The following is a 24,561-nucleotide window of genomic DNA, read 5'->3' on the forward strand; positions in this document are numbered from 1 at the left end:
TCTAGCCCCTAAATGTAAAGAAGCTCGCAACTAATATGCCGTTAAATCACGTGCTGCCTGCTGTTGGCGTTTGCCAGCTGAAAGAAGAGGACTCGAGTATTTCAGGATGCTTGTTCAGATCCACGCTTCTGTGGCGGGCCACCAGGTCTGCTCTTGTTCAGACCCGGTACAGAAGATGGGATGGTGAGAGTGCTTGTGCCTGGGAGGTTTTGTAGCAGTCAGATGCAGCACTACAATGAGCATATTGCCACCACATGGCGACTTCTGCTACCTGCACCCGTATAGGCTAAGCCAGACCGTGCTTTTTGTCCCTGCACTGTGCTGGCGTGGAGGTCCCAATGGGTAATTTTGGGGGGGCTTAACTTTAAGATTCTTCTCAAAGGATTTAGGCAGGAGAGAAACAAGACACATGTGCAGAGAGCTTGGCTTGCATGTGCTTTGCAGGAATATGGAAGGGTGTCCTGGTTTTGACCAGGCCAGAGGCAACCTCTGAAGAGGTGAGCTGAGTTAGTCAGGCTGTCTCCCACACCACCTGACATCACTTCTCCATAATAAGGGCTGGTTTGGGAGGGGCACTCCTGGCTGCCTCTAGGGCAGTCTGAGTGTGGCCAGGGTATTGGAGTGGGTCCTTGTGTCGTGCAGCACTCTGTAATTATGGGGTCAGAAAGGTACTCTCTGTTACCATTGTGTGTGAGTGTAATTGGCTGTTATTGTTCTATATGTGGTGATTTTGTCAGTAAACTGTCTTTATCCCAACCCATGGAGGCTCTGTCTCTTTCTCCTCTGGGAGCGAGCAAGTGGCATGTGGTGCTCGGCCACTATTTGGAGCTGAACTACCACAGAGTGTTACCTGGGACTGAAGGGGTTGCAGATAGTGCTTTGGATATGGGTGATTTGATTTGGATGTGATGGTCCATAGTGTGGTGGGAAGGGCGCAACTGCTCTTGAGCAGAGTGTTTTGGTGCTGGAGGGATGGGTAATTTCTGGGAGCTCAACAGCTGTGAGAGGGATGCCATGGAAGCTTGTCTGGTGTAGGCAAGGAAGGGGTTTGTTGCAACATGCATTCCTTTCCAACTTGCAGTATCTCAGCAATCCAAGCTTGCCTCCTGGGCACACCATCTCCAGCCAGCCACGGGCAAACCACTCATTCCCACTCATTCCCTGAAGGCCACTTTGCCTTTCCTAATCCTTAGGGAAATTCTCATTGCACAGGAGGATAAAAGTTCTTTGCAAGTATCATCCCAGAATAGGAGCCAGAGCTGCAGAAACAAGATCCATCAAAACCTTGCAGTGGACTTAGGTCAGACTGGAGAGGTGGGTCAAGGAGTACAGTACAACATGGGGGCTGTACATGGAGGGACAGTAAAATGGCTTCTATGTGTGAAGCGTTATATGGGTCACAGTGATTTAGGTACTGATAGACTAATGTCAGCTGCAAGGATCTGAGGGGAGGAAAGAACAACCCTCATGTTCTTGCTGTAGGATTCATTTAGAGAGAGAAGAGACTAGATGCAGCTGCCGTTTTATCGCTTGCTACTTGCTCACTGTGACTCTAAACCAGTGGAGAATGTGTGAAGTAAATGGTAAAGCTGCAAAGCACAGCATGTGCTCCTGTGGGGAAAAAATATTGAAGACCACTGAAATAATTTGGATCAGATTTGATGATGCAAATGTTATTGTGACTGAATTTAATAAATATGAATTTCATCCCCACTGTTTAATCCCTGAAGGTGAGTGGCCTTCGCAGCTCTTGCTCAGGGGTGAGAGCTGCAGGTTCGCTGTAGCACGTGGGTGTCTCCAACCATCAGATGCTTTACAAGAGCCGCCCTAAGGCTTGGTTTACGTGCCTGGTACTGAGGGAAAACCTGTAAGGAACCTGCTGCGATTAGCACCGTTTCTGCACGGGACCAGACGCCCAGCTCCTTGCTGGAGGCGGGCGGAACGCCAGTGCGCGGAACGCTCGGCTCAGCTCCTGTTCCCAGCCGGCAGCGCGGAGGGGACGGCGCAGAGGGACGGACCGGCGCGGGCTGCCGCGCCGCGGTCACGATGTGGAGCCGTGTCCGTGGTTGGGGCGGCGTGGCTGGGGGTTCCTGTCGCTTCGCTGCGCGGCTCCTCACCGGGCCGGCGAGCGGCCGGGAGGCGGCGGGGGTAGCGCGGCAGGAGGGGAGGCCTCACAGGTACCGGTGCCTCCCGTGAATCCTTCACCCAGGGGGAGCGGGCGCTTTGCGGCGCGGGGAGGCGGCAGGGAAAGGCACAGGGTTTGCCCAGCTCCCCGGGGGAAGCTGCTCCTGCTCGCCCCACGTGGGGCCGGCCCGCCCGTCGTGGGTGGGAGTTGCCTCGCCGCGGCCTGTGCCCCGAGGGCAGGTTGCTGCCCTTGGTCTTCGCGTTAAACAGGGGCATCGGGTTCTGCTGAGGCCGGCCCGCCCTGGCCCCGAGTGCCTGGGGATTTAAAGCCCCTTGGGCAGTAAGGAGGCCAAGCCCGAGTCCGTGGGTCCCGCTAGGGCCGGGTGCTCTCGACACCCGTGGGCAGATGCCACCGGGCAAATGAAGTCGGGTGCAGGGGAGGGGCTGGGTTGTGATTTCTCGTTGCTTTCTTTGTTGGCGTCCTGCTCGTCCTTGGGCGGTGTGAAGGGGGTGTGTGTGACCCGAGCGCAGCTGTACAGTGGGTGTATCACAGAGCTGGGCTGCCTCTTAGCAGAGGTTCGTGCCCAAAGCTCTGGCTGAAAGGGGTATTTGGAAGTTCGTTTTCATTTTCTTAAAAGATTTTAATTGCTTTCAAGGAAAAGCCAGTTGTGTGTTTATTTTCTATCTTTCTTTCAGTTTCAAAGCTCAAGAGTTTTTGAAGGAGCTTCACAAAATCACAGAATCGTAGGGGTTGGAAGGGGCCTCGAGATGTCATTGAGTCCAACCCCCCTGCCAAATCAGCTCCCTAGCTCATATTGCACAGATAGGTGTCCAGATAGGTCTTGAATATCTCCAGAGAAGGAGACTCCACAACCCCTCTGGGCAGCCTGTCCCAGTGCTCTGTCACCCTCACTGTGTAAAAGTTCTTCTGCAAAGAGTACTGTGGTAGTCTCATGTATAAAGCAGCTCGGGTTCTTTCCCCACTGTGTTTGCTTTCTGAGGCCAGGCTTCCAGGCAGAAGGCAAAACTGGTGGTAGGTAAAACACAGTTATGCAGATTGCGATCTGCTACTGGCTTAAAATGCTTAAGGTGTGCAGTCTTGCTGGGTTTCTCTGACCCTGTAAGCAAAGATCTCCAAATGGATAAATAGTTTTAAGGAGCATGCAGCCTGAGTTAATGAAAATATCCATGGAGAATAGCTCTGTGTAAAGCAGCCTACTGTCTTCTCAGTTGTATAATTTAAAAACCCACCCTTAGAATTAAGTATTTATTTTGATTCAACATCCTAAAAGAAATTTGATAACTCAAAGGGTTTGTTTTTTTTTTAAAAAAAAGTAGTTGTGGATTTAAAAACTTAAACATTTCATTTCAGAATGTTAAAGAGTTCTTTGAATGCTATGGTAGTTTTTCCAGAGAATGCAGTTCTGTCTGTGTTGCAGCAATATCCTAAGCATTCCCTGGTATCTCTGGCTTCACATCCTCACCTGCACTGTGACAGGTTTAGCACCTTTGTAGTGATGTGGTAAATGAGGTAGAGGAGCTGTTCCAGAGAGAAGAATAACCAAAGTAACTCTTTTCTTGGTCACTGGCTTGTCTTGCGGCAGGATCCATTTCCTCACAAGGCTGCACACATGCTTGGCTGCTGTATTGCAGGACACAGGGAAGGTCTGTGATCCATAGTAGTGCCATAAGTGTAAAACAGTGTGAAGCTAAATATGTGTGTACAGTGTTTTTTCAGAGTGCTCTCTTTGTTGCTCTGCTTTAAGAGTTACAGTGAGTTTTCTACAGTACGAGTACATTTTAAGTATCGGGTACCAGTAGATTCAAACTCATCTGCTACATAATGCACAGAATCACAGAATCATTAAGGATGGAAAAGACCTCCAAGATCATCTAGTTCAACTGTCCCCTGACTACCTATATTACTAACTAAACCATGTTCTCAGGTACCTCATCCAACCTTTCCTTTAACACCCTGAGGGATGGTGACTCCACCACCTCCCTGGGCAATCCGTTCCAATGCTTAACCACTCTTTCTGAGAAGAAATTTCTCCTAATTTCTAACCTGAACCTCCCCTGGTGCCACTTGCAGCCATTCCCTCTTGTCCTGTCACTACTTATCTGCGAGAAGATGCTGACCCCCAGCTCACCACAACCTCCTTTCAGAGCTGTAGAGAGTCTCCCCTGAGCATCCTCTTCTCCAGGCTAAACAGTCCCAGTTCTCTCAGCCACTCCTTGTAATACTGGTGTTCCAGCCCCTTCCCCAGCTTCATTGCCTGTCTCTGGACATGCTCCAGGGCCTTGATGTGTTTCTTGTAGTGAGGGACCCAAAACTGAACACAGTATTGGAGGTTCAGCCTCACCAGAGCTGAGTACAGGGGGATGATCACCTCCCTGGTCCTGCTGGCTGTGCTATTCCTGATACAAGCCAGGATGCTGTTTGCCTTGGCCACCTGGGCACACTGCTGGCTTGTGTTCAGGCGAGTGTCAACCAGCACCCCCAGCTCCTTTTCCTCTGTACAGCTTTCCAGCCACCATGCAGGGATACTTTAAAAGTTTTAAGTTCCAAGATTAAACACAGCTTATTTGTAGAGGAAATAGTTGTATGTGTGACTTTTTATTTTGTGATGAAGAAACCATAAATAACCAAGAGTTTTAGATAGTGCCCTAACCCTTCTCAAAAGTCAGAAGGTACATATTTGACATTCACTTAACAGACTCAGTTTGCACTTAGGTCTAGACAGTTGTAATTAGTGGGTTTTTTGTTAGGCTTACAAAATTCAGCCTATTTGTAACTTCTGATTTTTAATATATTTATTTTTTTAAAAACTTGGTGTATCTTCTAGCAAAACACAGAAACTCTTCAGCACAAGCAGTGTGCTTTCCACTGAAAAAGATGAATCTGCTGCTTCCAAAGACGGCACCACTGAAGTGGCATCGAAGAGTCAGGAGGGTACAGCAGAAACACCAAAGCAGAAGTTGTTAGACATTATTGGCAACATGAAAGTGGAAGTGAGCTACAGGAAGAAACTCCAACAGTTAAAAGCACGTGAGACCAAAAAGCTGGAAGGCCCGGGCAGTGGAGGTAGCGTGTTTCAGAAGACTACAGAAGGCGCCCAGCGGTAAAGTGTAACAAACTTTCCTTAGCCTGTTCTCTCCTCCTTTTTTTTTCTTTCTTCCCCAAATTATTTTCTTTTTTCATTATCTAGGCCAAGATTAAGCATCAAATGCCGTTTCCAAGTGTGGAAGAGAGTCTTATGGGGGAATGTAGCATAGCTGTAGATTGCAGTAGGCCACAGGGGAGAATCTGGATACAAGATGTGTGCCTCCTGCAATAGGTTACCTTTTTCTGCACTGAGACTCTTGAAAGGTGGCACTGGCAGTTGGCTACGGGATGTTATTCTAATGGGAGGGAGGAAATATTGTTCAGATAAAATACAGAAAAGCAGAGGAAAAAGCGGGGGGAGGAGGAAGAAAAAAAAGGCCAAACTCAAAATTAAGAACAGCACCATGATTGTTGAGACACACAGATGATTGCCCCCCGCTCATGTTTATAATCTTGTGGGGTCTCTGCTGCATGTAGTCTTGGGACAGATAAGTACAAAAACTTGTCAGTGTCATTTGGCAACTGATACTTAATGCAACCCAGGGCAGACCTAGCTTTCCCACCTTCACCCAAGCTTGGGATAAAGTGGATCTGTAGCTTCTGAGTTAATAAACAGAAATGTCAATTGAAATATAATATAGCTTGTTTGTTTGTTTGTTTTTATTTCTTCTATTACCATATCTGTTGTGTCTCTTAGAGGCAAGCCTTTAGATCCAGAACTGGTGGAGGCTGCTTCTGCAGTTGCATCTTCTCTACCACACAACAAGAGGCGGACAGAATCAGAACTACTTGCACAACTCAGGCGACATGAAGAAACCACAGATAAACAGAGGAAGGGAGGAACTCTTAACATACGGTCTGTATATTGAATGTTTTTCTCAGCAATGTCCGAAATTCTGGGGTTTGGGGTTTTTTTGGAGGTTTTTTTTGCAGTGTCATCTTGAAGGTGCCTTGGTGTCGGAAAGATGGCTCTACAAGATATGTTTGGACAGGTTATACTTGGAATTAGTGAAAAGTGGGAACATCGTTGGTCCAGTTGTACCAAACTCCCTGAATTTTCCCATCCTCATTCTAAAATGGTTTTGAAGAAATGAAATTGTTTTCCTGCCCAGGATGATTTCTTTCTTGGACAGGCTAGCAAAATAGTAGCTCTGTTTGTTGGTGTGTGTTTTTGGTTGTTGTTGGTTCCCTCCCTGTCCCCCTCCCCCAAGCTTCTGAAATTCTCACACAATGGATGGATTTGTAAATGTTGCAGACGTTCTGTCTGGACTGGTGAATTTTCATGACATCTCTGCAGAATTGACCTAGAGCAGCTCTATTTATAGCCCCACCCTTCCTTTCAAAACTTTCCAGTCAACCCAAGAAACTCATCTCTTGGCTTAACTCGGTTTCCAGTGTGGCTTTCAAACAGATGAGAAACATTTGTCTGGAAACTCACACAGTTGCGCATACCGCTCTTCTGGATTCTGGCTGAAGATGGATTTTTCTTTCCTCTTTTTCTTCAGCTAGTATTCAGATAACTGCTCTGAAAATAAGGCATTAAATCCAGGTGAAATGCTGAACTAAAGAATAAATTGATCTTCCGCAAAACAAGGACATGAAACCTTTATTTGTGGATGTTTGTGGTGTGAACTGCAAGCTGCTTGTTATCTTGGATTGAATTTATTCTGTGAAAATGAATTTGTCCCAAACCAGGATTTAAGTTTGACCCAGTAACTATTTGTAGGTTGCTCTTGAGATCAGTAAAGGGTCTACTTTGTATGGGTATCAGTGAACAGAGTAGCCAACAAATTAATGATGTTTGTGGCTGACGTCCACCCTTTATGCAAGTGAAAACGTGACAGATGCTTACAAATAGATGGAGTTAAATGGTTGCAAATAGATTGGGAAGCAAAGTGCTCAGTGAATAACTTTATTAAACAAAATGCACATTCTTCAGAGGTTGTGAAGGGAAAAATGAGAAACTCTGCAAGTTTCCTTTTTAACCTGTGTTCATGATGCTCTCTACCAAGAGTGGTAATGGTGGTTATGGAGAGCAGAATGAAATTCTCTCTGAACAAGTGAAGTCTGTGCTATGGGAGGAGGGATCATGGCATTAGGTAGTGTGCACAAGCATCTCCAGAGGCTGCATGTGCACTTTGTTTTCATAATGTCCTCTCACCCTGCATACAGAAGATCTCAAGAACTTGACAGTAGCTTATCTCTCCATAAGCTTTTGAAGCCAAAATGAATAGCATTAAAGGTTAGAGGTCTGGCTATTTTATGTAAAACTCATGTGATTTGGCTTTTTTTGTGTGTGTGTGTGTGTGAAGGATTACCAAACCACTAAGATTCTCACATAAGGAAAATAAATAATGAATATTTTATATAAATATTATGTTCATTAAACCACTAATTACCAGCGAGGCTGTTAAATTTCTTGTCACTGAGGTTTTTAGAAAAGGAGAGCACACAAATGTCTTAATAATGGCAATGTCTGTGGGTGGCCAACTTAAAATGTCATTGGAACCTACTTCAGTTCCTGCTAAGATGTTGGAGGACCGTACTGCTGCTGACTGAACTAGTATATGCTGTGGGTAACCTCATATGGACCTGCATCTGTTTCTTAATGTATGCATACTCTTCTCTAAATGTGGTTGGTCTGCCTACAGGATACAAGGTCTTCGTCTCCTCACCACCCTTTGTAGCTTCCATGAAGCACTTTGCCCACCTGTGGCTTGCTAGGAAGAAGGAAGCAATCTAAGGAAGTTATAGTCTAAGCAAAAAGGCTTTTTTCCATTGAAAGGGAGTTTAAATTCTTTAGAAATTTAAAAGCTGAAGTTCCTACAAGTCTTTATAGTTAGTCAGTTGGTTAAGATGTGCTATAACAATATTTTATAACATGCTTGTGGATGGATCCCTATGCTTAGAAAAATGCATTTTCCTCAACCCAAACCAGCCTTTTTGGTTGGTTAGGAATGTTGTAGCTGGCTTGCTCTGATTTGAGTTGGCAAGTTCTACTCCCTGAGGCAGCTTTGTGACCTACCTTACTTCTACCTATATATGTTAATGTTGTTTGTTATATGCTGAAAAGAATCATAGAATAGTTTGAGTTGGAAGGGATCTTTAAGGGCCAGCTAGGCCAACGTCCCTGCAACTGGATCAGGTTGGATGGAGCTCCAAGGGGTAGGAGTAGGGCATGTACCACCTCTCTGGGGAACCTGTTCCAGTGTTTCAGCACCCTGATTGCAAAAAATTTCTTCCTTATACCTAGTATGAATCAGAGACTCTCTTTTGGATTAAGACCATTACCCCTTGTCCTGTTGCAAGAGGTCATGCTAAAAAGTCTATCCTCATCTTTCTTATAACCCTTTTAATGATGGGAAGGCTGCAATGAAGTCTCCCTGGAGCCTTCTCTTCTCCCAGCTGAACAAGCCCAACTCTCTCAGCCTGTGTTCATTGGAGAGGTGCTCCAGCCCTCTGGTCACCTTTGTGGCCCTCCTCTGGGCTCACTCTAACAGCTCCATATCATTCATGCACTGAGGACTGCAGACGTGGATGCAGTACTCCAGATGGGGTCTCATGAGAGTGGAGTAGAGGGGCAGAATTCACCTCCCTCATCCTGCTGGTCACATTTGTTTTGAGGTAGATCATGATACACTTGGCTTTCTGGGCTGTGAGTGCACATTGCTGGCTCGTGTCCAGCTTTTCACCCACCAATATCCCCAAGGGATGCTCTCAATCCCTTCACCTCCAGCCCATTTCGATGTTGGAGTTGGCCCATCCTGCCTTGTTCTTGTTGAACCTCACAATGTTCCTTCCTGTGGGTCCACTTCTTGAGCTTGTCCAGGTCCCCCTGGATGGTATCCTGTCCCCCAGGCATGTCAACCGCACTGCTCAGCTTGGTGGTACCTGCAGATCTGCTGAGGGTGTACTATCTGTGTCATAGCTGAAGATATTAAACAATAAGAATTCTGTTTTCTCCTTAATAGTAAGGTAACAGTTTGAAACTCTTATCAGTGGATGGATTTTCTAGAAATACCAGCAACTCCTGCTGATTTTCACATATGAAAACTTGGTTACTATTAACTTTTCACAGACTGAGATGAAGTTGGTACTTTCAGCTTCCTGATTGTTGTTAAAACTGATTTAAAAAGTCCAGTGGAAGGCATTAAAGTACTTTTAATGTATAGAAAGCAGATGCTTTTATTCGTACACGATTATTTTGTGTTGGTTTGTGTTTGACGATGAGACAATATGGGGAGTGCAACTTCGCATTTCTTTCCCATAAAGTTTTTGCCTTCTACATACTGACACATTTTGAAAGCTGATGTGTATCGAGCACCTCCCCTATGAAGAGAGGCTGAGGGAGCTGGGCTTGTCCAGCCTGGAGAAGAGAAGGCTGTGGGGGGACCTCATTGCAGCCTTCCAGTCCCTGAAAGGAGCAAAGAAACCGGAGGGGAATCAACTTTTTAAAAGGGTAGACACTGGCAGGACAAGGGGGAATGGACTAAAGCTAAAGGAGGGAAGGTTTAGATTAGGTATTAGGGGGAAGTTCTTTACGGAGAGAGTGGTGAGGTGCTGAAACAGGCTGCCCAGAGAGGTGGTGGATGCCCCGTCCCTGGAGGTGTTCAAGGCCAGGTTGGATGGGGCCCTGGGCAACCTTGTGTAGATCCAGGCCTGGAGGTTGGTTGCCCTGCCTGTGGCAGGGGGGTTGGAGCTCTCTGATCCTTGGGGTCTCTTCCAACCCAGACCAGTCTATGATTCTATGATTATTTAAAACTATTAAAAAAATTATACCTTGACAAGCAGTAGAGCTATATAATGCTGAAAACAAATGGGATGCTGCTGCTGAGATTTAGGAGGGTGTGAAATAAATTATACATTGTGTAGGTCTTTTGGTTTGTATTATTTTTACTTCCAGGATTGTGGCATGTCCTCTGGAGGTCACTGTTGCACACAGTCATCTCATTGCCTTGTTTTGTAGACAGCGTAAGGACAGCGTGTTCACTAGGAAGGGAAAATATTAACGATACAGGAATTTATTTTTCTCAGTGTGGGATGAAGTTTCACTGAGTGGAAATTACAACAGTGTTACACCAAAATAGAACCAGCAGCATTGCAGGTTGAAATTTCAGCTCCTGTTTTGGGTGAAGAAAGTAATTGAGGGCTTGGGCTAAACCTTATCCAAAGCTCCTTGGGTATCTCTTTTTACTGTTGTGATTACTCATTGGTGGTCAGGAAGGAGAAAAATTCTACCTCTTCCTGTCTCTGGAAGGTAGAAGTGTCTAGGAGCTTATTTTTTTTGACCATGAGGTAATATGTACTATCTAACCACTATAGGTACACTGGGATTGGAGTATGAATTTGTAATCTGATGTTTTTCATTACAAAAGACACTGGAAATGTCATTTTGGTTTTATCTTTTATTAATACAGGGGCGCTTTTAACAATGAAGGGATGAGTATTGCTGTCAGAAATATAACAACAATGGGGTGCCATTAGGACTTTCCAGTCAGAAGATAATACCATTGATTTGCCTGTTCTGATAGCTTGGTCTCCCAGACTGTCCAGACCTACTGTGCAAAACCACAAGTAAATTAAGGTTGGCTGTGGGAAGAGCTTCCTCAAAGAAGCCTGATCCCCCAGTAGCACGGGAGCGCTCCAGCCTTGTAGGTCGCAGCCAAGCAGTTGGGCTGGGCCGTGTGTGACTGACCTTAGGAATTATATCACCTTGGCCCTCAGAAGTGTGTCAGGCCTCTGACCCAACACCAGTTCAGTAGGTGCTTCATAGAGTAATTTATAGTGTGAGGTGCACAACTGATCTGAGATTGTTTTTTCTTTAAGGTTAAAATGAAGTTACTGAAAACTTCTTTTCAGATGCCTTTCTTTCAGAGTAGGTGCTTGAAGTGCTATACTGGTCTTGGTCTGCCATTTGAAACCACACCAAAGACTGAAGAAAAAATCCTACCCTGTTTCTGTGGCAGTTACCTTTTACAGTTCTCCAGAAGTATTCCTTCCTTGTTAACAAAATCCCTTTTCACTTAACCTACCAAAACCATAGTTTGAACTTCATTCAGATTTTCATGAAGTGGGTAATGCAGTATTTTTGACTTGGTCTAATTTTGGTTGAGACTGTGTTTTTGTCTTAAAACTTAAGCACTGTAAGTCTGGATGACTCTGTGCTACTGGAGGCGGGTGGTGGAGAAGATGATTGCTGTGAGGAAGAATTACCAGCTTGGTCTTTACCAACAAACAAACGTACCAGTTAAGGGGACTAATCAGTGGAGGCAAACTTTTGCCCTTTGCATTCAGAATGGGTTGCAAACCACGCTGAAAGAGATCAGAGATTTTGTTCTTCACGTGTGATTTTGGCTACAGAACGACAAAGGAAGATGTGGTCTGTTAATGCTGTAATATGATAACGCAACACAACAGATTGTAGTGGATCAGGAAAGGTGACCTAGTTATTAGGGTGGCATGTTTGACCCATGTCAGGCTTGCTTTAGTTCTACAGCAACACAGTGTTGGTTCCTGTCCAAAAGCCCTGGTGATTTTTATCTCCCTGTTTCAATGTATTCCTTGTGTCCAGAGAAATTCCTCATTTACTTACTCAGTATGCACCTGGAACGCTCTGTGAATATTGGTATGCAGATATATGAAAACTTTCTTTAGTTGAAAGCTAAATAATTTAAAAGAAAATATTAATAGGCTAAAATAGCACTTTTCATTTAGTCTGTATAGAATGTAACAACTGAGTGGGTTTAAAAAGTAATACTTGAATGTTTGTGAACTTAAAAAATGGGTGTATTTTATGACACATCTCTCAATAATTCTGTCTTATTGTGGCTTTTGAAACCAATTGAGAGTAGAGTTCCTGGTTAATACATGTGACAGACTTTCTTGCCTTGTCTATTTGTTTGAGTTCTTACATTCTTATTTTTAATTTCAGCAACGTTATTTCAGAAATGGCATTTAAGAGGCAGTCCCCAGCTCAGAGAGGTGTGAGGATATCCAGTCTCATTTCCTTGGAGCTGGACGAGGATGGTCAAAGAACCAAGCGTGAAAGATTTTCAGCTCAGTCTTTTGAATCCAAAAGGTATTTTTGTTGTGTTTCCTTCCAACAGGAGTGTGCAAAAAAGGAACTAATAGATAATACTTTAAAATGTAGCCATTCATACTCATGTTACCATAATAATTCAGAGCTTAAAGAAAAGTATTTTTTGAGAAAAGTGCTTTTAGCATTGAATGTGAGAACACATTAGTTAGTGTTAAACAGCTAATCAAGTAATGTGCACTTTTCTAATATTTAATATTAGATAATTAAAAATACTTAGTGCTAAAATGTGATTGTATTTGTTTTAACTAGTTTAAATTATTCTTGCTTATGCATAATACGATTTTATATCACTGTCTTAACTTTTGGGGAAATGGAGATTTTGAAGGCTTACTAAATGTTCCACGCTTAGAAAAGCTGCATCCAATCTACTGGTGTTTTAAGGAGATTTGTGAAGTGGGGTTTTTTTTAGTCTTTACCACCGTGTTGCAACTGAGAAGTCATTGTGTAATTGATTTCTCTATTGTCTGTGACATTATAGTCTATGAAATTGACTTTATAATTTACATGATTATTTCACTATACTCCTTAAATTTATCTTGCTGATGGTTTATGTGGACAGTGATTTATGTGGCAAAAAAAGATGGTTTATGTGGCCTTAATGAACTTTTCCCATTGAAATCTGTGCTTCTTGCTTGTGGTCTCTTGATTTTTTCATGGAACTTCATCGTCACATACCTTCTCAGTATATTAATTCTTTCTCTAGCAGCTGCATTTTAGTTAAGATTAACTTATCTAATCATTCATTTAATCTTCAAATGAATCTCCTTGGGGTTAGGGGCTGGAAGTCGAGGGAATAATTTGTGTTTAGATAGATAATGCTGAAGACACAATTTTGGTAACTAAAAAAAAGCACAATTTTATGGGTGAGCAGATAGCCAATATTCTGCCCTCTTTGGTCGTGGCATCACAGGATGTTAGGTGTTGGAAGGGACCTTTAATAGTTATCTAGTCCAACCCCCTGCACTAAGCAGGGACACCTTTAGATCAGGTTGCTCAAAGCTCCGTCAAGCCTGGCCTTGAATGTCTCCAGGAATGGGGCCTCCACCTCCTCCCTGGGCAACCTGTGCCAGTGAAAAAACTCAAAAGAAGTGGCTGTAGCCACTCTGTGGAAGAAATTCCCCTGCATGCTGAAATGCTTCAGAGTAACGTCCTTGTTCTTGGACTACAGTTAAGGTGTGTTAAGGAAGTGTCTCCTGGACCTTTTCAATGATAGAAGGCTGGTAAGCAGCGTTTTCCTGATGCAGAGCTCATAGGGCGTGCCAGAGTGTCTTCTTGTAATGGGAGTTGAAGGGAAGAAGTGAAACAAGGTTCTAGACCAAGCCCTCCTGACTTAGGTATTCCTGACCTGGTATTTTCACTTGCCTATAAGCTGCTGGTTTGAGGAGCAAGGGAATTGATTTCATTATCAGTTGCTGAATAGCTCTGTAGATATTTTTAATCTGGGGATAAATGCTGGACAGAGTTGGTAGTCACATGAAAGTAATTTTGTTATTAGGCTATGAGTCTTCACTGACTATGAGAAATACTTTCAAGTGTTAGATTAAAAGTTTTCCAAAGTTTGAAAGAATGTAACTAATTCTATTTAGATATATACATTGAAAACCTGTAAAAAGGAAAGTGAATTTTGCTGGTCTTTGAAAAATTTCTAAAACTTCTGATACCTGGGAAAGCTGCCTTTCCCTCTCTGTGTAATGAAACTGTACTTAGCATATAACTTAAGGAACAGTATCTTAAAATAATCTAAAATCCAGGTAATGAGCAAACGGTCTCTAGTTTCAGTCCTAAATTTCCTCCTGCATCCCTGGAAATCTAATAGATATATATTGATAATATGAAAAGAATGGGTTAGAAAGAATATAAAAGCATAAATAGAGTTAGTCGATTCCAATTAAATGAGTGGTGTTGCTTTATAGTAGTTTGAACTAGTCATTTTAAAGTAAATGTTCTTCCAAGTCATGCTTGTACCTTTGGCCAATGTTATTGGGAGTTACACAAAGAGAGGAAAATACAATCCTAAATCAACATTCTTTTAAGGCTCTGTAATTAGATTGTTCTGTGCTGAAATAGATTCAGGGTAGTTACATCAGTAAAATGTAATATGACAAGTTTGCAGAAGTAGTTGGCGGCCATCTGAAATCTGTGGTAAATCCAGAGAGGTGAAATTTTAAGGTCAAGAAAGGCAAGTATTGCCAGCATAACAGTAATAACACAAAGTAGAAACCATTGGCATTTCAGTGGAAACATTGAAGATTGTATGATTAAAAGAATCATTTGTTCTAAAGTTCAGTGTGTTTTACAGTAAAGACATTGGGGTTTTGTTTCCATTTATATGAAGAATTGTTTTGATTACATGTTGAACTCTTGGATTTAAAACCTTTTTTTATTATAGGCTTATGCTAAAGATAAACAAGATTAAAATAGAAGGTCAGAGTGAAATAGTTCTATATTCGGAAGAGAGCATCAGGGTGATGCTTTTTAAAATATATCATACAGATATTCTTTGAGTGTTTGCCATATGGCAGAGAAGGTGGCTGTGTAATCTTCCAAAAAGGCTATTTATGTCATAGAGCAGGAATTGTTTGATTTAGCTGTTGCCTTTTCTCTTCCTGGATTGTGCAATATTTTTTACAGGGGAAAAAACCCAAATCACCACGTTCACTTTTTAGTTGCAACTTTGTAAAAGTGCTTGAGTACTGTGGTTTGATACTGTTTGGATTTGTTCGGATTCTTAAATATTTCAGTAGCAAATGACTCCAAAACCAATGTTGGAGTTATGCTCGTTCTTTCACACGGAAGTGTTCTGGGAAGGTGTGTTACAGACAAATAATAAAATCATAAATGCTTTCTCTGTTTAAAAGCTGAAGATTTGGTGAGAGTGGCTATCTTTCTTTTTTTCTTTTTTTTTTCTTTTCCCCTCCAGAGATCTGTTAGTTCATGAGAATATTTTGTGCTTTTAAATGAGTTATCTGGCAATGCTGTGAAGTGTTGTGAAATACTAAATATCGTTTTTCTTTTTTTGTTTATAGAAGTCTCAAAGTAGGAAAAAGGCTTAATATATTCACTAAGGCTTCTACAGAAACTGAAAACGCAGTGGAAGCAGGTCAGTGGAAATTCAGTAATGAAAAAAATGTAGTGAAGCCAAGTTCTGAATTTTTAGAGTATCAAGAAGTTCACTGTTGCAGAGACATGACCTGTTAACTTCCTGCTTTCAGACCTATTAAAAAGTGAATAGTTTAATGCAATTCTGATTTTTACTAAGCAAAACTTCCATGCAGTGTAATAGATAAATGTTTTCTATACTAGTCAGGACCCTGAGTTACTGAACTTGAAGAGTAAAACTGGCTTTTTGTCACTAAGGCCAGTCGTCTCTGAGTGTATAACCAGCTTGGAGAATGGGTATGTTGGCTCCAGCAGCTTATTTGGTCAAGTTGCAAACTTGCTGAATTCTTTTTATGGCAAAGAAACAGAAGGCTGTGATCCCAGGGAAACAAGTGTGCTCTACAGGTGACTAAGCATAAGCAGGTTAGAAAAAAAACAAGACCACACATTCCATTGCTGTGTGGTCTGCTCTTGTTTAGTGTTGCATATGTAGCTTTCAAGGTCCTGTAAGTGGCTGACAAACAGTGTCAGGATCTTGTAAAGCTCTTCATGTATGTTTAGGATCATAGAATGGTTTGAGTTGGAAGGGATCTTTAGAGGTTGTCTAGTCCAACTCCCCCTGCAACTAGATCAAGTTGCTCAGAGCGCCATCCAACCTGACCTTGAATGTCTCCAGGGATGGATCATCTACCAGCTCTCTCAGCTTGTGTTCACAGGAGAGGTGCTCCAGCCCTCTGATCACCTTCGTGGCCCCCCTCTGGACTCCCTCCAACAGTTCCATGTCAACCACACTGCTAGGCTTGGTGATGTCTGGAGATTTGCTGAGGGTGCACTCAGTTCTACCGTCCATGTCATTGATGAAGACCTTGAACTGTACTGGTCCCAGTATGGACCCCTGAGTGACACCGGTGGTTCACTGCTCTCCATCCTGACATTGACCTGTTGACCACTCCTCTCTGAACACAAGCATCCAGCCAGTTCTTTACCCACCAAATACACATTCCCAAACTCATGTAAGATAAAACCAAAGAACAATGGCAGAACAGGTGTGACCCACATTCACATTCGCTGAATGACACAGCTCTACAGAGACAGTCTCAATGCCATGTAACGGGGGTTAGCTGCCCCGCATGAAGACTGAGCGTTACCACAGACTGGAATTTGGCTAAGAGTGTGTGCATATGGACCAGTCATTTAAAGAACTCCCTCGCTTTTCTTTCTGAACAGCAAAACTCTGCATTGTTACTGCTGATTTAGAATTAATAATATATTAATACAGTGATTTCCCTAAGCTGTTCTGAGACCCTTCGGGGGAAAAAAGGCTTTATTCCAGTGTAGTGACTTAGGAACAGCTGCAGAAGAAATAGCACTCCTCTATGATGTCTTAGAAAAGGATAGGTGTTTGTTTCCATATCAAGAGTAGAAGAGTTAGTTTTTTGCCAGACTCACTTGAAACTGCAGGGAGAAATTAATTTGCTTCCAGAATTTCTTTAGCAAAAAGTCAGATAGTGCTACTTGTGTTTTTTCAAGGAGCTGTGAACTCTCTGAATGCAGCCACCTCTGTGGTAGGATATGCAACCTGCTTATGAGTATGGAATTCAATTTGCTGTTTCTAAGAATGACTGTTTCCTGAAATTTGGTCCATGTTACATATAAAACCATGATATCATAATAAACCAGTGCTCATTTTTGCCTATCTTGACAAATGTCAGTTTCAAGTAACTGGTGTTTGAGTTGAATCAGATCTACTGGGGTAAATGTGAGAACGTAACCTTTCTCTTTCACATGAGCACAATGCCGACATAACGGCCCATCATAGGCACCCTAGATAAAATATAAGATAGACTATTTTTTTAAACACAAGACTGGAATGTGCACAAATTGTGTAAGAGAGCACATAGATTTTATTTGACTTGTAATTAAATATTAAGAAATAAGCTTCGTTCAGCTTTTGATGTATTGTTTCCATGTTTGATTGCAGGTAGCCTTAAGGAAAGCCACAATATACTCTAAGCCAGGAAGCTTATTACTTGGCTTACTGACTAAGCCTGATGACAAAATGTATTTTTTTCATTATTCTTGGGAAATACCAGTGTGGTATTTGATACCTTGATTAACTTGCTTTCACTTTGTTGGCTCACATTAAAGGAGATAATGAGTTAAAATATTGTTTGTACATGACAGAAAAGCAAGTTGCATTATGTAGCGAATATTTATTTTGAAAACCTGAGTGCGAACTGGAGAATAAACTGGCCCCCTGATTGATAACTGTTAACATAAAGTATCAGTCATTGTTACTGTAAAATAGCATTATTTTCTGTTTCACGGTGTTGAAAATGTTTATCACCTTTACTACAAGCTTGTTAAAAATAGTGTCTGCTCTCTTCTAGTAGAAGATTTATTAATAACTCATTATTAGAAGCTATTCTTTTAAGATGTGAACAATAATTTAATGCTGGTATGATTTCTTATGCTGTCTTTTATCTGTCTTTTATTCCTGCCTCCAGCCCTCAATTCAGAGTGGGTAGCTAGGGAATAGAGTTCCCTGCTAAGAAAGAAACAATTTGAAAAAGTATCTTCTGATTTAACACAAAAACTGAAAACACTTTTCAGTAGGTAAAAAATACTGTTTGCCCTTTCTTCTTGGTTTTTCTTAAAGGGAAGGAGAATTGAATTTTAAGCCAGTGAGCCAAAGCTGAAATGATATCTTAGTTTCAAATACTTTCAGTTGTGAGTAATAAAATAATAGCCAATTGGCCAGGATCCACTTCAAATGGAGTGTGATATTTGAATTCACATCAAGATCTCAGCCCCATGGAGCTTAGGGGTGAACTGATAACCGGGGAAGACAAGAAAACAAAGGGGAGCCCGATTTACGCCAGCTCATGAGACTGCAGCCCAAGGCACTCCCAGGGTTCCTCCCTGTCCTGTGGTAACAGCTTGTTCCCTTCCCTTCAGTGATGCGGTTCAGTCTGGGCTCATGACCAGTTCTCCTGGGTGGAGGGGCAGGAACTCCGTGAGAGTAATTCTGCCACTATATGAGTGCATGTTGATTAAAAAAAATACATCATTACATGCATTAGGAAAGATTAATCCCTGAAAGGGCTGTATGACATTGGGAGAAGAATAGGAAATCAGGATTTCTCAAGCCCAAGACATAAAAACTGTGACACTTAACGAGGGTTAGGGAAGAATTGCCATTGCTTGTAGATAGAGTTGTCTCCGTGAAGTAGAGTACAGTTGTGAAGTACCTGAAAACTCCTGTGGTACGTAAGACTCCTTCAGCAGAGCACAGCAGCCAAGTTCAGAGTTTTTCATAGGCAGTTTTTGAAAGATGAAAAAAAGATTGGAAAAATTAAATTCCTGCTGTGCATGGAAATAAACTGTCCCCTAGGACTTCAGAATACAATTTCATGTATTCTGACATTTGAGACTTTAATGGACTTTGATTTCATCAGCGAATTCTCACTTGAGAGAGGTGATGCTGGCATCTAAGGTAAAAAAATCTGCACAGCTGGAAGCATTAGTCTCTGTAAAGGGTAACGTTAAATGGCTTTGTTTTAGCTAGTGAGAAATGTGTGGTGTGCTGACAGATCTTTGCAAAATTACTTTTTCAGTGTCCTCGCCAACAATTTGGGATGTGGAATTTGCGAAGCAGATTGCTGCAGTAACCGCGCAGCCTCCCCGGAACGGTTTTGAGGAGATGATCCAGTGGACAAAAGAAGGAATAATGTGGGAGTTCCCAATCGACAATGAAGCTGGTATGTGCACTGTTAACTTTTATTATCTGTCTGTATTTATCTTTTTTGAATTAGAACATGTTATGACCTTTGGATGTTTTAACGTAGTGTTTGAGCTGAGTCATGCATGTGATAGTAAACAAATAGAACTTTCCAAGTGTCCCAAGTCAAAGCTGCTTCAGGTGACCTCATTCTGGCATTCTTCAGGTGAAGTCCTGCAGGTGGTGTGGCTGATGGTGGTTGTCAAAAAGGGGGGAGAGCTCCCTCAGCCATGATAGTTTTACACCAAAAGGCCATTCACGTCTATTACATAATACCTTTTACTATGTAACTTCTTTAAAGAAGCTTCTAGCAGAGTGTGAGGAATCTCCGAACTGACATGTGTGTTTTATAATGCTGATTCTGCTATTTGGTGTGGCTCGCAGACTGAGAGGCTAGCTGGATCCTCATCAGCTGTCTGCCAGTTCCATATCTGCACTGGCCAAGAGTTATGCAGTTGTTTGCGCCCTTTGTTCTAACTGTGTCATAAGAAAGAACAGTCACGACATTCACTCATTCACTCTGGGCATCTATCTGAGCTAGACATCTTTGTGCATTGTGTTTATTTTTATTACCATTTAAAAAACCCCCAACCAGCTCTGAGTGAAGTTAAGCCAGCAGATAGAGAGGGTGAATGTTAAGGAAGGGAAGGAGAACTACACAAAGCAAGTGTACGCTTTAGGAATGGGGACTTCATAACTTCAAGGAGAGTTTGGCTGTGGGGTTTTGTTTTTTGGGGTTGGGGTTTTTTTTCAAAGACTTTAAAGACATCAAACAGAAATACTTAACTGCTTTAGAATGATTCAGTCACTGAAAGCAAAACAGGTTAGCATCTGAAGCTGGGAGTCTTTGAAAATCCGTCCTATACCGAGTTGCAAATTGCATAATGTCGCTCATTGTTTCTTAATGTTTATTCTCATCCTATTTTGGCAGTTTCTTCACAGAATTTAATCACTGCTCTCAGAATTGATTTGTTCCATCATGTAGAAATCCCAAGTATGTTCTAGTCGTGTTTTTGCAAGCTTAAAACCACTGCAGCCAATGGTTTTTCTGTTGTTGTAATGTGGCTGGAACCCTGCTGTCTGGGGCCCTAAGTGGACCAGGCGGCTTTGGCGGCCAGTGTTTGTTGCAGCAATGTGGCCGGAACCACGATGTCTGAGGTAGGGTGGCAAATGGACAAAGAGTCTTTACATATACTTGAACGAGAATCTTTACTGTTTTGTCCACAAATACTAGTCATGTGGAAAATTCCAGTGGAGCGTTCCAAAATCTATCACCTCTCAGGTTGAAATATCAAGTCAGTTAATTCCATCCTATCAGCTGCCAGCCGCAAGCTGTTAATCAGGTCAGGTATGTCAAAGCACAGTTAAAAGCTTGAGAAACCTTGCTCCAATTACTTCAACACACTGTACTTTCAGCAGCCCTGCAAAAGGAAGATGCCCCTTCTAGATGTTTGTTTTAGAGTTTGTAAGTCTTCTCTCTCAATAGGACATTACCTCAGCTTGTTCTACGGCAAGAAATGTGTGGGTTTTCTTTTACACCACATGCACGTGGCTTTAAAAACATACATGTAATTAAATTCTGTATTTTGAAAGCACATATACTCAACTTTAAGACCTGTTAATCTTTTAAATATAAAAAGGACCGATAAGAAGTGTGTTTCTTGGCTCCAGAGCATCTCTGGTGGTCTTGTTGGAGCCCTTTACCAAGGCGCTGTGCTCTGCTTTGAAGCACTGGGGCAAAGCTGCGGGTTTTGGGGTTTGTTGGTTGGGGTTTTTTTTTTAACTTTCTCTGGCTCTGATGCAAACATCTGGAGATGTAGCTAGCTGTACTGCCTTGCTGCAGTGGCCAGTAGCAGTCTTGCCCCCACCGGTGTCCTGGTGTCTGCTCCTGCCTGCATGTCCTTTCCATTCTCTGATGCAGCTGAAATCAGGCAGAAAACTACCTTGTTTTTTCCCTCCATCTTTGTGGCCTCTGATTAATTTTTACCAGATTAGCAAACCATTAGTATAGCTTGCATAACTGTTCTCTCTCCTCCTCCTCTTTGCTTGCCTCTTCCAGTAGCTTTAGATCTGCTCCATGACTTGCAGTAGCAAAAAGTTGGGCAAAAAACTGGTATCTGCCCCTTTTTAAAATTATTTCTATGCATTTTATGCTATAAAGCCTCGGATCCTGAAGAGTGCAGTTGTTAAAGACAGTGCAGATTCTTGGTGCTACTTCTGCTTTAGCACCTCGTTCTGAGCAGTGAGCTCATTCCAAGCTGAGCACCATGCTTCTGGTCGGCTAGAAATTGTCAGGGAAGAAGTGATATCCTTAATGGAAGTCTCAAAATTGTTGCCTCAGTTGCCCCTGAGGGTCTGGAGGGGAAGAGTTGTGGCTGTTTTGCCAAGATGTTCTTTGCAGCAGAGAAGCATTGACTGAGTTTTCCAGGAGAGGTGGCAAATGTTACATGGTAGTTTAAGGTTATTTTACTGATTCTGGGTCTATTCTAGGGACCTACTTTAAGGACATGATTTTTCTCCTAAAAATCCTAGAAACAGAATGGTTTGAGTTGGAAGGGGCCTTTAAAGATCACCTGTCCAAGAGCCCTGCCTGGGCAGGGATGTTTTTAACTACATCAGGTTGCCTTCTCATCTTTTACTAGATCAGGATACTTGGTCCTTGTTATGTACTACAAGCATGTCAGCAAGATTCCCTATAAGGATGGACACCAGCATTTGAGATGTCATCCCTAAGTTGTAACCTCTTGGAAGGGTCAGTGTTTTTAGATAGAGAAATTTCCTCAGACTCCATTTCGTCGTACAAAGGGAATTGGAAATAGAGTATTCAGAGTGGGTAACTTCTTGCTTTGGGCTTGATTAAGAAAATTTTCTCCTTTGGTCTCCCACCATCCATGTTCTTTAAAATTAGATTTCAGAGGACAGTGCAAAAGAGGCTGTGGGACAGGCCTCTTCTTCCCCACCCCCAGCAAGCCATAACTCCTGCTGCATGGGGAGTTGTACAGTCAAGTCTCATCTAATGAGTAACCACCAAAGGTCTCATTCTCTGGTGCTTTGGGCAGTTGTGGTCTCTTTGTGATGCACACTTTACCTTTTGAGAACTGAAATATGTGTCCTAACTGAAAGTTTTGAACTTAGCGCTTCACCCTCAAGCCATATATCATGTCTTAGGCAAATGGGACATCAAAATACATGATGTAAAAGTTCCTTCTTACCTGAATGTTCATGTGAGACTACAAATGGTTTAATTTCTTTGGGGTTAAAGACAATAAATGGAGAAATTAATAATTAACCGTGTTCTCTATCCCCTAAAGAAGACCATCCAAAAGGCAAGATTTTACTGACAGTGTTACTCAGATTTTTTCATTACTGGGTTCATTGCTTTGTTTTTCCTGAATTTTTGTGACCAGCAGAAGTATGGAAATCTGGAAAGGATGTTAGCTTGCAAAAGCAACCAGCAGCATCTAGGAACGGTGAAATTCTACCATAGTTGTTGTGGGTGCCATGGTAAAAGGATCATCCCTGAGCTTCTCTAACTGGATGTAGGTTTCCAAGCACAGTAGAAATACACCTTCTGAAGATGATGTGACTTTTTTTTTTTTTCTTCTAACATAAAGGAAAAAGAAGGGAGCTGATGGTGAAGGAATTGTGCTTTGTTTTTCAAGGTGCAAGACTCTACACTTGCTTTTATTAAAGATTCTCAGAGTGTTAGGAAAACAGTTTTCCTGTGGCAGTTTGATAGCAATAGGATGTTAAACCATGGCTCGCAGTAAACATGCAAGTGTGTGTTGGTGGTTAGTAGCATTAGGTGCTGCAGGAGATTGCCTTGTTTGTTCAAGAGTAGCTTTTATGCTTTAAACCTCCACAGAATTTAGGAAATTGGTGATTTCTTAAGGAACTTGTTAAGAAAGTGCCCAAAATCTAAAAGGTAGTACCTGTGATGAATCAAAACTTTCATATATTGAACAAATAGGTTTAAGCAGGAAGATTATTTTTTTCTCCAATTATTTTTTCCCTGGCATCAGCTTTCAGTGAGATTACCAGCCTGAAAGTTGATTTAAATATTAGATATATACTTATAAATGAGAGCACAAAATGGAAGTAGTATGGTGCACAGGACTATGACATATGCTGACATTTTTTATGTGGAGGGAGAAATTAATGTCTTAAAACTCTGCAGTTTCTTCCACTTCTGTGTTGGTTGGCTTAACTGCAAAAGTATTAAACGACACAGAACCAATACTTTTACTAATGTCAGGTTTATTTGCAAGATACATCCTTTTTTTTTACTTGTTAAATTTGCAGATTCTCTGTTACATTGGGATAATCACTTTATCTTTTTGTGTGTCTCCCCTGTTAGGGATGGAGGATGATGCTGAATTTTATGAACATATCTTTCTGGAGAAGCACCTCGAAGGCTTCCCCAAGCAAGGACCTATTCGCCACTTCATGGAACTAGTCATCTGTGGGCTATCGAAAAACCCATACCTCAGTGTGAAACAGAAGGTTGAACATATTGAGTGGTTTCAGAATTATTTTGAGGAAAAGAAGGAATATCTTCAAGAGATTTGAGAGGGTGCTTAATCTTGAAATGAAGAATCATTATGTCAAAATTGATTTCTTACAATGGTAATACTCTCAGTGCGCAGTAATTGTATGACTCCAAAGTTGTATTTTAAATAATAAACTGAAAGGCCATACAGTCATCTGTGTATGTCCATGTGTACCTAGATGGTTTTTAACAACAAAAGAAGGAATAGAAAAGAGTGGCTTTTGTATAACGTGCGGTTAAAACTTCATTTATCAGAATCGTTCTTTTAAATTTGAAAAGTAATCCTTTGACCATACAAAATACTCGGTCTGATTCCACTTCCTACACCTTTCACGCTTGGTGAGTATCTTGACAGGTTTGCTCACCTTTCCCATTCTGGAAAACTTGCACTGCTTTCAGTTTTAGAAACTCCTGCTACAGCTCTAATTGTCAAAAGCTGTTACCGAGATAGTAGCAGTTCATTTTGCTGATGTGTTAAATACACAGGTGTTGGTGTGGTATTAACCCTTTCTAACCTCCTCTCACCAATCACTTTTGTTGGTTCATTTTAAAATTTTTGATAACACCCAAGTCGTTTGAAGTAAGTGGTTGTTAGTTCATCTGCTCAGTGAAAGGTCATCATGTTCTAAAACATGTGCACAGCATCGTACCGGTGAGCTGTATGGAATGGTACCAGAAGTCTCTCCTGCCAGATGTTCATCCATTCTGAAGTGTTTGACCAACTGCTCGTCAGTATTTGTTGTTCAAAAATGCCTCTGGTTGTCGAGTAAGCCATAGAGCTCTGTTCAGTCAGAGCAAGCAGC

General features: G+C 42.0%; 1 protein-coding gene across 1 annotated transcript; it reads left to right on the forward strand.

Moving 5' to 3' along the window:
• Positions 1 to 2,023: 2,023 nt before the first annotated feature.
• MRPS31 (mitochondrial ribosomal protein S31) lies at positions 2,024 to 23,988 on the forward strand. The gene is made up of 7 exons (XM_084277468.1): positions 2,024 to 2,177; positions 4,971 to 5,246; positions 5,928 to 6,086; positions 12,162 to 12,308; positions 15,356 to 15,429; positions 19,046 to 19,189; positions 23,567 to 23,988. The coding sequence occupies exons 1-7, from the start codon at positions 2,047 to 2,049 to the stop codon at positions 23,776 to 23,778; spliced, it is 1,143 nt and encodes a 380-aa protein (XP_084133594.1). The 5' UTR covers positions 2,024 to 2,046; the 3' UTR covers positions 23,779 to 23,988.
• Positions 23,989 to 24,561: the final 573 nt, after the last annotated feature.

This window comes from Gallinula chloropus (assembly GCF_964237585.1).
Source record: "Gallinula chloropus genome assembly, chromosome: 1".
Lineage (NCBI taxonomy): Eukaryota > Metazoa > Chordata > Aves > Gruiformes > Rallidae > Gallinula > Gallinula chloropus.